This window comes from Theobroma cacao, chromosome 6 (assembly GCF_000208745.1).
Source record: "Theobroma cacao cultivar B97-61/B2 chromosome 6, Criollo_cocoa_genome_V2, whole genome shotgun sequence".
In the NCBI taxonomy this organism is placed as follows: domain Eukaryota; kingdom Viridiplantae; phylum Streptophyta; class Magnoliopsida; order Malvales; family Malvaceae; genus Theobroma; species Theobroma cacao.
In genome coordinates this window covers 23,548,429-23,560,918 of record NC_030855.1, presented here as the reverse complement: position 1 = coordinate 23,560,918, position 12,490 = coordinate 23,548,429, and the positions used below count along the sequence as shown (strand labels likewise).

Sequence of the window (12,490 nt, the reverse complement as noted above, 5' to 3'; positions counted from 1 at the left end):
ATTAGACAACACATTAACCTATACTCCTATTTATTTGTCAAAATTGGAATTTCCAAATTTTCCATCCACCCCATACATTTAAAAAAAATTTTACTTGCTTAAATTACTAGTATCATGCATCATATTTTTCATAATAATTTAAAACAATTTTAGCTTTAGTGGGTGAACATCCCTTGGGTGGTAGAAAGAGGGGCACCTTATGTATCTTAATCAAAAAATTAGGACAAGCATTAATTAAAACCCATAATTTAATTACAAAAAGACATTAGTACTTATTATTATCCAAAATTAAGTCTAACTCATAGAGGAAAAATGCCTTCAAAATTTATAAAGTAACCAAACGACGCCGTGTAATACTGGTTTCCGTTTAGGAGAAACTTAGGTACGCTTCATTTTCTGTGCTAGGGCTTCCCCATTTCTTCATTCTCCCACCAGCCCTGAAACAGAAGTGAAAAGGAGAAAAACAACAAGAAGAAGAGGAGCGAAGAAGAGAAGACAGGTTTTAACATTGGAATCAATGGCGACGACAGGACAGCAGCAAGGACAAGAACAAGAACAGCAGCAGCAGCAAGGACAAGAACAAAAGAAAACAACAGAGAAGAGAAAGCCAGTGTTTGTGAAAGTGGATCAGCTAAAGCCAGGGACCAACGGCCACACCTTAATCGCCAAGGTCTTGTCGTCTAACATGGTCCTTCAAAAGGGTCGAGCTGCTTCTCAACATCTCCGCCAAACCCGCATCGCTGAGTGCCTTGTTGGGGACGAGACCGGTACCATCCTCTTCACTGCTCGTAACGATCAAGGTCCAATTTCTAGACCCCCCCTTTTTTTTTGTTTCTCTTAAAAGTTTTATGTTTTACTGATCTGATCTTAATTTCTCCCAAAAGGGTATTTTTCGTTTCATAACTTGATGCCAGAGCTTTTTATCTTTCCTTTGGTTTTCTTTTTCATTTTGGCTTGTTTTAAAGATGAAATAGGGTGGCATTTTGGAATCCTTTCTATTTCTTTGTTTTGTTACTGCTAGTTTGGATTTGATATGATCTAGGATCTTAGCTGTCATTAAGGTTTATTTAGTATTGTGATGTTGGTTTGGTTCCACGACTTAAGTGTCTTGATATATTATTGATTGGTGGGATAAATCTCTGTCAAAGTGAAATAATTTCTTATTCTATTATTATATTGTGATTGAATCTATTTGTCCTTGTGTTGATTTTTGCTTCTTTTATTTCCCAACTCAAAATATTATGAAAACCTCAAAGATTATATGGTGAAATAATCAAGAACCTAATTATTAGTTGAATTGCTGTTCAAATCTTTAATGTACTTTAGTTGTTGGGTTTCCAGAAGTCACAGCATCTGCCACTCATTGACAAACATTTGAAACTGCTTAGTATTTACATTTAGATGTTGTGGGTGCATGTATTGGGTTTTCCTTTGCATTTTGCTTAATGAATTTATTTGGAGAAAGACACTTCACCCAATCATATATTCATGGGGGGTGGTGGGTTGGGAGAATGGTTGACCTGTGGAAAATGCTACTCTAAACTCCATGCAGTTTGATGATGATGACGCTTGAATCATATTGCAGTTGACTTGATGAAGCCAGTTGCCACTGTAATTCTTCGTAATGCAAAGATTGATATGTTTAAGGGTTCTATGAGGCTGGCTGTTGACAAATGGGGCCGCATTGAGGTCACTGATCCTGCTAACTTTGTTGTTAAAGAAGATAACAATCTATCTCTTGTCGAGTATGAGTTGGTTAATGTAGTTGAAGAATGATAGAGACCGCATGGACCTCAGTGATTAGATACCGAAGGATGTTCTTATGAAGTGGCCTAATGATTCTTGGTTACTCTTTATGATGTTGGTGAGATGCTATTACGGTACAATTTTCATTGTGAAAGTGTTGGGCTTGGTATACAAATCTTGCTGATGGTTGATCTTTCTGGTTTATACTTTTAACATCTAATAGTTAAGTTTTGTAGTTAAGTATGAAGAAGACTTTTTATTGTGATAACATTGCATCTGGATTTTTAAGTGTTGATAGTAAAAATCCTTCTATATCAAGTTTTTGGTTCTCTGTTGCTTTAAATACTCTAGTCTTGTTGGTTCTTCTTCAAAATGTTTGCTTCAAAGTTGAAAGATGGCCTTGCAAGAATTTCATTTTCTAAATGTCCATACATTATACTTTACTTTTGCATTTTGGTTTTGTTTGGATGATGAAATGGACCAGGGCTGAACAATCAGGACATGTACTCAGAGATCATTGCTATATATATGCCATCTTAAGTGGCTTTTTGCTTTGTATATGTTTCACTTGAAATGTAAGGCACAGCACACATCATTTTAACTAACAAGTAACCAATTAAACATCCCACACCCCCTTCAAACATCTTCTTGAGTTGATTAGGATTTGATAGATGAAAATATTGCAAAATCCATCAACGGAACCACTTTAACAAGAATTTGGAATCTGTTGTCCATCTTACCGCAAAGGCCAGATATAGCTTTTGACTTGAGCATGGCTAGAGCGTTTCTGGTTGAGGAAACACTGCTTTGTTTATTGTTATTGAATCTAACCAATTCGTGCAGGTAAAAGACTGAATAGAATATTGCTTCTCTAATCTTTAGTTTGAGCAGGGTGACCCTCACTGAATCAAAGCTGGGAAATTTCTTATTGATTTTATCAACTGCATGCCTGCATTAAACATGGCGGGCTAGCAGCTTCCGTGATCAGAGGGCCGCACCCATCCATGACCTTGACTTCTGACGCGTTTATATAACTTGCTTCATGGTTCATGGTAGAGTTGCATGTAGCTTGTTTCAGTAATTCAGGAACATACATAATGAGATGCCTTTTGAATTTCAAGTATTTGCTATCAATGACCTCAAAATGCTAGGCATCATTGCAATTTCCCATTTCTCAAAAGTCCATTCACAAAGTTTACTGGTACTAGTACCTACTGAAGAGACTTTTACTTAAAATGTAAAATACAGGCTACATGCTAACAACTAATCAGATCAAAAACTAATCAGATCTTCCTACTTTAAATGAACGAGACCTCAAAATATAAAGTATTGCAAAATCATTAGCAGAACCGCTGTTCCCAGAGCTTGAAATTTGCTGTTCATGTCACCTGCAAAATCCAGAAATGGTTATTTGATTGATGGTTGGTCAAGAAACAGGGGAGCTTGAATCCCCTCAGTGGCAAATCCACAAGATGAATCCAATATGCAAATATATAACTTCAGACAGTGAGTGAACAAACTGATATTCTCTTCAAATTCTAATAAAATTTCAATGTAAAATAAATAATTAATTATATCCATAATTTATAGCAGTTACTATATGTTATTCATCTTTCTAGATTAATTTTTCTAAATGAATTCTCAACTTTAAAAAAACTAACTCAATTACTGACTTGATATATATTAATACAGATAATAACAAGGGAAAAAAACATGAAAGGGATGATACGTTAGCAAGTAATCTAAAGCAAGTATGATTTACCATTTCCGGTCGCATGATCAGGTTGCTGCAGAGGAGGCGCTGGTGGCTCTGGGGGTGGTGGTGACGATGCATCATATGGTGGCAATAGTGGTGAGTCATAATCCTCCGGCGGTAATACTGGTTCATCAAACGGCGGTAATACTGGTGCGTCAACCGGTGGGGATGCTGGTGCATCGACCGGTGGGAATGCTGGTGCATAGACAGGTGGGAATGCTGGCGCATCGACCGGTGGGGATGATGGTGCATCGACCGGTGGGGATGATGGTGCATCAACCGCTAGTGACGCTGGAGACGGCGTTGGGGGTGTCATATCAACCAAAGGGCCATAAAAGAGATGATTTTCATACCTAATATTACAACTTGGAGTCAAAACTCTTGCTCCTTTCCTCCCATTACAACATCGTGGAAGTGATTCAGTGACATTTCTCAGGCAATCGTTACAATCCTCTGGGGACAAATCAGGGGTGCACTGAACCATTGCATATAGAGTCTGCGACTTGGAAACATTAGCATTCCCTGTTGCAACCCTGCGAAGGGAACGGCCGGAGGCCGCTTGAGTTTTAAGCCTATCTAACAAGGTTGCCAAGACCTGATTAAAATGAGTTACGTTGGTGACATTGTTGACAACGTTTACATTGACGAGTGAACGAAACGGTTCGACCTCCATTTTACCAAATATGGAACGATTTGAGTATCTAAGCATACACTCATCATACCAAGCAATGGCCTCTCTCTGGTTCGGGCAGTATTCTGCGAAGTCATTGATGGCATCATTAATGCAACTACGGCAAATATCTGCCACAAGATCTCCTCTACACAGACCTATAGCATTGACCTTATCAGAGTCTTCGCCATAAGAGGCACTGAAAAAACCATGGTCTATTTTGGTGTTGGAGGTAATGGTGGTGAGATATAAGTCATTAAGGTTGTTCTCATAGGTGCTATTCAGGGAGAAGTCGCTTTTGTGCGAACAGACTTGAACCAGCTTCACCGGCTCAGCATATGTGAAAGCACATAGTCGTATGAAAACGAGAGAGAATAAGACTGCTAGTCTTGAAGAGTCCATTGCTGCTGTACGTCACACCTTTTCAATGGAGAATGGGATTTCCACATCCAAGGCTCTCCTCCTATAAATGCTACCACTATGCTTCTTCATTAGGGATATAAATACTATGTACTTATCTCTAGGTATTAATTAGATAATCGTTATCTTAGTGATTATTATCTGCATAAGCATTAACTTACCCAAACATTGTGATAATACAAATCATTATTATTTACTTTGGGATAATTAGTATGGCTTTAATTATTTATGGTTTATCAGTTACATGAGATATTATCTACCTTAACTTGTGACCCATCTATATAAACTTTTAATTCATTATAACTTCTGTCAGCTGGGGTCCATCTTGATTCATGGTACAACGACAAATACTTCGTTTCCAGAAGGAGTTTTTTACTAAGCAAGAACAAGGCAATGAGAAGACTGGCGGGTCAGCATGGAAATTAAAGAAAAAGAGAAAAAGTAGTACGGGTTAGTAGAGAAATCTAACTCTGCCCAATTATATATTTCATGCTTCTTTCTTATGATCAAACTATCTGGATTTATATAATCAAGCATTGATGGTAAAATCTTTCTATTGTGAGATTCTTTTTCCCCTGCTCTTTGCTTCAAATGCTTGAAATTGATTTCATATGACCTTTAAATGAAAGTATGATTGCAAGTTCTCAGTTCTCAATTCTCAATTTTCCATACATAAAATACAAGTACTGCTGAAGAGGCGACAATACTAGCAAGTAATGAGTTAAACATCTCTGATCTCACAGCTTCCTACTTCTTTAGATTAAAGAGACTTCAAAATACGAAGTATTGCAAATGAAACCATTGGAGCCAGGAATTGAAATCTGCAGTCGTGTTACCTGCGAAATCCAGAGATATATTTGGTTGATGGTTAGTGGATATGCAGAAACAAAGCTTGAAAAATTACTAATAAATGAACAAACCAGAGGGACCTGCTAGATGGTGATGAAAGACGAGACATGGGTAACTAACAAGGGAGTATGGTTTACCTTTTCTGGTAGCAAGATTAGGTTGCTGCGGAGGAGGCGCTGGTGTCACTAGTGATGGTGGTGGCGGTACATCAGCTGGTGGTGATAATGGTGCGTCATCAACCGGCGGTGATGCTGGTGACATCGTTGGGGGTGGCATATCAACCAAAGGGCCATAGAAGATATAATTCTCATACCTAACAGTACAGCTTGGTGTCAGAATTCTGGCTCCTACCCTCCATAGTGGAAGTGATTCCGTGGCATTACTCAGGCAATTGTTACATTCCACTTGGGACAAATCAGGAGTGCACTGAGCCAACGCATATATAGCCTGCGAGTTGGAAACAGTAGCATTCCCTGTTGCAAACTTGTGAAGGGAATCGCCAGAGGCCGCTTGAATTCTAAGGTCACCCAACAAGATTGCCAACACCTGATTGAATTGATTTACTTTGGAGACATTGTTGACATTTTCCATTACCCAAGCAGGTGGGAATTGCATTTTACCAAATATGGAATGATTTGAGTATCTTAACATACACTCATCGTACCAAACAATGGCCTCCCTCTGGTTAGGGCAGTTTTCTGTGAACTCATTAGTGGCGTTAGTTATGCAACTACGGCAAATATCTGGCTTAACATCTCCTCTACACAGACCTAAAGCATTGACCTCGTCAGAGTTTTGGCCATAAGAAACGTTGTAAAAACCGTAGTCTATCTGGGTGTTGGAGGTAATGGTGGAAAAGAGGTGTTTGAGATTGTTCCCGTAGGTGCTATTCATGGTGAAGTTGCTTTGGGTCGAACAGAGTCGAAGGAGCTTTTCTGGCTGAACAGATGTGAGAGCAGAAAGTTGGATAGAAACGAGAAAGAATAGCAATGCCAGTCTTGAAGAGTCCATTGCTGTCGTCTCAGCTTTCCTGCAAAGCTAGAAGAGCTCTCTCCTATAAATGCTATGCTTCACTGACATAAATGTTAGACTACTCTTTAGAAAGACTTGTAGTGAGGTCTTTGGACCCAAAAATAATGTTGCAACTGATGGAGGGTTGGTTGACCAGATCAACGCTGCGAAATTGCGCGCTGATCTACAGCCCAGGCCCCAGGGAGACCGGCTCACCGTCCATTGACCTTGACTTCTGACCCGTGCTATGCCAGCTCAACTGCTTACCATACGTTTCCAGTTTCCTCCGTTGACGAGAGTTAAGACAGAGCCGTGAGGTGATTTTCATCGGAAAATAATAATTTTGTTTCTACGACTATTCAAAAGGCAGATTGGCTACTTGTCATGTTTTTCTAGATATACACAATTTTCATAGTACTGGTCATATTTGTAAAAGGTAGCCTTCATTAGTGTTCTCTTATTCTTTTTGGTGAAAAAAGAGGAAGCTATATTTGTGTATTATACCAGCTTTCATGGAGAATCATGAGTTAAGAATCAATAGAATCAGAGCCCGTGGTTTAAACTAGTCTGGATTTAAAGCAAGATTACATGTCTAATTTTCGGGCATCAGGCAGAAATTAACTCTATTTAAACCCTACACTAGAGTAAGCTGGCGGCTGGCCAATGCTAACGCAGTAGGCGGATCATGAGGTTAGGTAGTCATCCATGTGGATACAAGCCTACCCCATTTGATAAAGTCACAAAGAAAATGCAGAACTTCCATTATTTAAAGGGAAAGGAGGAAGAAAGATTAAACCTAGTGATAACTGGTAATTAACATTATCAGAATAAAAAATGATCGATTTTCCATCTTATACCTACTTCCAGATGCTCTTGAAACAAAAGTTGTATAACATCTTATTTTCACATTTGACCAAGGAGAAATAATGCATCAAGTCCTACAAAGTCGATTGAATTTTCATGGAGATGAAGAATTCACCGCATCCCAACCACAATCATCCATCTACAGAACAAGAAAAATGGGTGCATGGTATTAGAAATGCATAACTATTTTATCCATACAAAACAAGATCAACAATATTGTTCTAATTCTCATTTTGACTGGATTTTATCAAGGGTTAAATCATAGATCTACTGTTGAAACACAAAATGAGAGAACTAGAACAGAGAGAATACAACTACAACCTCCTAAGGCAGACTCCATGAGTGTGTGCAGTTCATAAGCCTAAAACAGCCCAAGTTAAAAGTAAACGAACGTGAACAATGGAAGTGGAATGTAGCAGTGATAGGAAGATTATAGGTTCACAATCTAGGATTTGGAACATCATAATGGTGGAAGCACATGTCATTCTCAAATAATCAATTGCCAAGAACTGCAAAATATCCTGGAAACAAATAATATTTGTGGAGACTACAAACTAGTCAATACCAGAACAAAATTTAATTTTTTCAGAGATAAAATGGGGGCAGGGTCTTCGAGTTATGCATTACAGCCCCCAAATATAAAGAGTGCTTTCAAATTAAGTGCAATGAACATTAATAGAATAACAAAACATCATCATCATCATCATCATCGTATCCTATCCTATCTTTCAATTACAAAACCTCCAAAAGCATATATTTTTGACTTAATTCCTTCCAACTTGTTGACTAAAAAGAATGTTATTCATCACCTAGTTAAAAATTTAAGAAGGAAAAAGTATCTAAGACCCTACTATAAAGCTTTATTCCACCACCTTGTCTTAGACTGCATTTATCAAAAACTTTGCCCGAACTCTCTGACATTCATCATACATCATCATTGCAATCTGAGTGAAACAACAAATCATTATTGGTCTTATATCCTTATGCTGGCATGAATAAGAATGAAAATAAGGTTTAGTTCAAGTTAAGTTGGAACACTTATTAACAGCCAAATAACAAGTTCAGCTCAAATATGCACAAGCAACACCCTTACTGACTGAAAAGAAGTCAGATTTCATGCATTTAGTACTTTTACAACTAATGTGCATCATGAGGGCCTTTTGACCCCTACCAATCCATAAAGTGCATATTTTAAATTAAGTCTAAACATCCAGAAAACAAACAAACACAATAGCAAGCTACATAAATTGGTACCAATTTTCAAAAGTTTAACAGTAATTTCAGGATCGATTAGCTAACTTGTTTAAAAACTATTTGAACAAGATTTCATCTGTAATCTCTAAACCAAAGAAATTACAAGGCATAGCATTCAACCTCTCGTCTTTTTACATCAATTCAGAAAGATGATCTCCCCAACTAAACTACTAAAGAAAAATTCAGTAACAGTTCCCAAAGTTTAACAATGAATTCTAATACAAGCCACTCCCTCTGTGCTTGTCCTTCATCTAGTCTTGTCTTGCCCTACAAAATGAGAAAAGAATTTACATTCTTTCATTTATTTACGAGACAGAGGAGCAACGATTACCTATCAAAAAAAGGGAGGGAAAAAAAAGAGGTGACACAGGGAGTACAAATATACAACATTTGGCTACTGTTTTGAGTGGTTGATGCTCATCTACAACAATTGTTATGGGCCGCTCATACTTCACAGAGACAGCCTGCTTTCCATCATTAATTCTAGCTTCTAATACATGTTTTCGGAGTAATCTTTCTCCAAACTTAGCTTCATTAAGTGTTATCAAGTAAATGACTATTTACCAGTCAAGAGTTTCACTTTACCATGTTTCTACTTGGTATTTTGTCTCCAACATTTTCTCTGCATTCTGATATGTAATAAAGAATGAAAATGATATGAAAAACTTAAGCCTCTCATTTGGTACACTGCAAAGTTTAGGTTTAGGAATCATTAAAAATTTTGAAGTTTATCATTTTGCTTCTGTAACTAAGGAGCAAATACTTCCCAGTAGGAACTACGACTCGAAGAAGCATTACATCTCACTTCATTCAACTTTCATTGAATCATAAGAAGAAGCAAACTTTCTATGTAGTTAAAGTTAGAATGCCTTGAAAACACAAAAAAAGAAACAGATCAACATGAAACAAGAGCCGATAGAACTACCTTCAGGGGTCCAACCGGAGCTCCGTTGAGAGACGGACAGCATCGAAGTCAGCAAAGCCGAAGCAGTGGCTGTGTGATACGGCAAAATGGTTTCCACACAGCAGCTCATCTCCACCGGTGACCTTTTTCAAATTTATTCAAAACTCTAAATTGGTATCATTAATTGATTTCCTAAACAAATTGAAGAGAGGGATTAATATCCATTACCTGAAAATGCGAGAAGAGAACGGGCTTTGCTTGGAGACCCGAAAGGGAGAGCGAGCGGGTCGCGGCACTGCCTTGGGTCCGGCGGCGAGTCTAGTCGCAGCGGTCGCTCGGGAAGCGGCGGAACGGAGGACGGACCTGGCGGCGGACATTTTTTTGGTGGTGGAGATTTTAGAAGCTTTGTGCATTCGTGTGGGGGTTTTGAGATTTCCAAGGGTTTTACAATTTAGCGCTGATGTTTTCTGTGTATACACTCGTACGGAAACGCATATGGTTCTTGCTCATCTACCTGACACGTGGAGCTTCTCTTCCACGTGGCTGATTTAGCAGTCTTGACAATGGATTATTTTATTTTTTGACAATCCATTACAACGGGAACTTCTATTGATTAAAAGTAATGAAGCTATGCTATAATATGCAGCCAACTTACGATTAACAAGACAAATTGAGGAGTTAATTTCCTTGCATTTTACAAATGCAGCTCTAGATTAACTTGATTCCATTTGCTACCCTCTAAATAATGCTGTGAAAATCAAGAATTCCATACAAATAAAATTGTTAAGGTGACAATCTTACAATTAATGGGTAATTTCTGAATACACGGCAGAAAAGAATTTGGTGGAGGTGGTCAACGAGGGTTTTATTCTTTTTTTTTATGCCATGGCCATCAAAGAAAATCGAATGGCTTCTTCACCCTTAATCATCCAATTGCTTTGACTTGCTCCTATTCCTGCTCATCTTTACCAGAGCGCCTAGTATCAGTGGGATGCAAATTCCCTGAGACATATCTGAATTGTGTCGTCTGGAGACATCCTTGCAGGCACCTGTTACAGGTAGCCTGTTGTTCTCTTCAGCATGGATTGTGTTCTGAAAGTACAGTGCTCCTCTGTCGCGTGGTCTGAACCCAATTAGCCTCCCCAGAGAAACGCTGTTGTCTTGGAAAAATGATGCTGAGGACTGGGCCGATTCCGCAATGGAAGAAACATTAGCAGATGGTATATCACAAGTGCATTATGTTTGCTCAGTGTGTAGAACGAGGGAGGAAGAAAAGGTTGCTTGGAATTACCTCGGTGTCAAGGTTGGAGGAGGAGAATGAGGAAAAACTGCTTGAAGGCATGTGCAAAGAATATGGTTCCACCGTTGGAGCTGCAGCCTGTAGTCTTTCTTGTAACCGAAGCCTCATGGTCATTATCTGTAGCCCAAGTGGCCAGCCATTCGACATCTCACGATTCTGGGAACATTCATCAATTAAAATATAGCAGTGAAACATCAACATTACTTAGGATTTACTTATTAAAATTTTACATTAAAATCTAATAGCAATACGAATTAGATTCCAAATAATGATAAGGTCCGGAGTCCAGCAGCACAATTCTCCCTGTTTAGACTACACCTCGTGCTGTAAAGATATCAGAAGCCTGGATTCAAATCTCAGCTGTGACCATGACTTGCTTTTGATACACTTTCAGCTCTCTACTTTCATTTATTTATGTTTTGTCCTTTCTTTTGGAAGACTGTCGGTGGAATCACAGATCAGTAATTGTCTAGTGCCAACCAGAGAAGGCTTCTGAGATGAAGTCCCTACTCAATACTCTCCTTAAGCATCAGAATTTTGAGCATATCTCAATAGCTGTTTCTCTAAAATTGAAATCAAATACTACCCATGATGAGAAAAAGTCATGAAAACAGTTTAGTGTCCCCAAAGAAAGTTCTCAAAAAGCTTTCAGATTGAGCATTCCTCTGTTCGTCTCTCTAACAATCTGTAAAAGTCGGACTCCCCACTGAGCCAGTATCCATAGTTACTATTACTGCAACACCGATAGCATTCCTTTCGGTTTCTATTTCCAACCACAAATGAGATGAGCAAGAAACCAAGAAACGAAAGGAATATACCAGGTAAGTTAAAAGTAAGATAAAACCCAGAAACCGATTCTTAATTGCCAGCAAAGAGCAAAAACAATCAGAACAAAAGATCATGGAAAGTTGAACATGCATGATCAACAGAACCAATAGAAAATGAATAAGAAAACAAGACTGGTTTATTACCTGAGTGGCCATGGCCTGGCTTGAGCTAGGTGAGCTCTCTATCACAAAGAAACAAATGAAAATGGCTTAGTGAATAAAGAAGATGATCAACAAAATGCTGCCACCGGAATACAAATATCCCTGTACCTGTTAAACTACAAAGAAATTGTCCTAATGGAAAGAGGAGAGTCAAGAAGCGCCTGGGCTTGGGTTCCTCCCCGGAGATGCTTCCTTAAACAAGGAGCCATTGAATGGGGTGGGTCCCACCGGGGGGGGGTGTGTTCAGCATGGGTAATCAGATCAGAAAAGATTTTCATAACCAAATTTTTTATTATCATTAATACCTTAAACCTTGAGATAATCGCAACTGTTCAGACATTAACAACAACAGTTTAACCCTAATTTACCGCCATGTTTTTCAAAACAAAATTCTCCTCATGGTCCATCATGGAGCAGGTCAGAGATAATGGCCCTGAGTTGTTAGGTTTATGTTTATAAAAATTTTTTAAAAAAAGGAGAAATCAACGGCTAAGTCAGCAACAAGATTAAGGATCAGAAGCATGATGACTTTGAATTAATCAGGTCCATTTATCACTAAAATGTGATTGATCACAAAATACTATTATCATGATATTGATAATTTAGTAGTAACATGTCGTACATATCTTAATTTATCAACTTTATAAAGAGATGGATAAAGATTAATTATTGAATTATCTTATCATATGATGTGTCTTACCTTGAACCGTATTCTGCCAACAGTTTC

General features: G+C 38.3%; 3 protein-coding genes across 7 annotated transcripts; 1 reads left to right on the top strand and 2 right to left on the bottom strand.

Annotated features, from left to right (window-relative positions):
- On the top strand, positions 341-2,160 carry LOC18596796 (uncharacterized protein At4g28440). Its single transcript, XM_018123279.1, has 2 exons — positions 341-800; positions 1,586-2,160. Exons 1-2 carry the CDS (start codon positions 518-520, stop codon positions 1,774-1,776), a joined length of 474 nt encoding a protein of 157 aa, XP_017978768.1. The 5' UTR covers positions 341-517; the 3' UTR covers positions 1,777-2,160.
- On the bottom strand, positions 2,870-6,879 carry LOC18596795 (cysteine-rich receptor-like protein kinase 26). Its single transcript, XM_007025489.2, has 3 exons — positions 5,579-6,879; positions 3,509-4,579; positions 2,870-3,134 (listed from the first exon to the last, which is right to left on the bottom strand). The coding sequence occupies exons 1-3, from the start codon at positions 6,450-6,452 to the stop codon at positions 3,061-3,063; spliced, it is 2,019 nt and encodes a 672-aa protein (XP_007025551.2). The 5' UTR covers positions 6,453-6,879; the 3' UTR covers positions 2,870-3,060.
- LOC18596793 (protein NUCLEAR FUSION DEFECTIVE 6, chloroplastic/mitochondrial) lies at positions 7,185-11,974 on the bottom strand. 5 transcript variants are annotated; one of them, XR_001928497.1, is made up of 6 exons: positions 11,872-11,974; positions 11,746-11,783; positions 10,766-10,930; positions 9,703-10,656; positions 9,496-9,617; positions 7,954-8,260 (listed from the first exon to the last, which is right to left on the bottom strand). XR_001928497.1 is itself a non-coding variant. In XM_018123293.1 (3 exons), exons 1-3 carry the CDS (start codon positions 9,885-9,887, stop codon positions 7,448-7,450), a joined length of 315 nt encoding a protein of 104 aa, XP_017978782.1. In that variant the 5' UTR covers positions 9,888-9,923; the 3' UTR covers positions 7,185-7,447. The 5 variants fall into 5 exon arrangements, 3 of the variants coding, with proteins under 3 accessions (XP_017978782.1, XP_017978780.1, XP_017978781.1); XR_001928496.1 differs by lacking the exons at positions 10,766-10,930; positions 11,746-11,783; positions 11,872-11,974 and adding an exon at positions 7,185-7,455 and having other exon boundaries at positions 8,189-8,260; positions 9,703-9,924; XM_018123293.1 differs by lacking the exons at positions 7,954-8,260; positions 10,766-10,930; positions 11,746-11,783; positions 11,872-11,974 and adding an exon at positions 7,185-7,455 and having other exon boundaries at positions 9,703-9,923.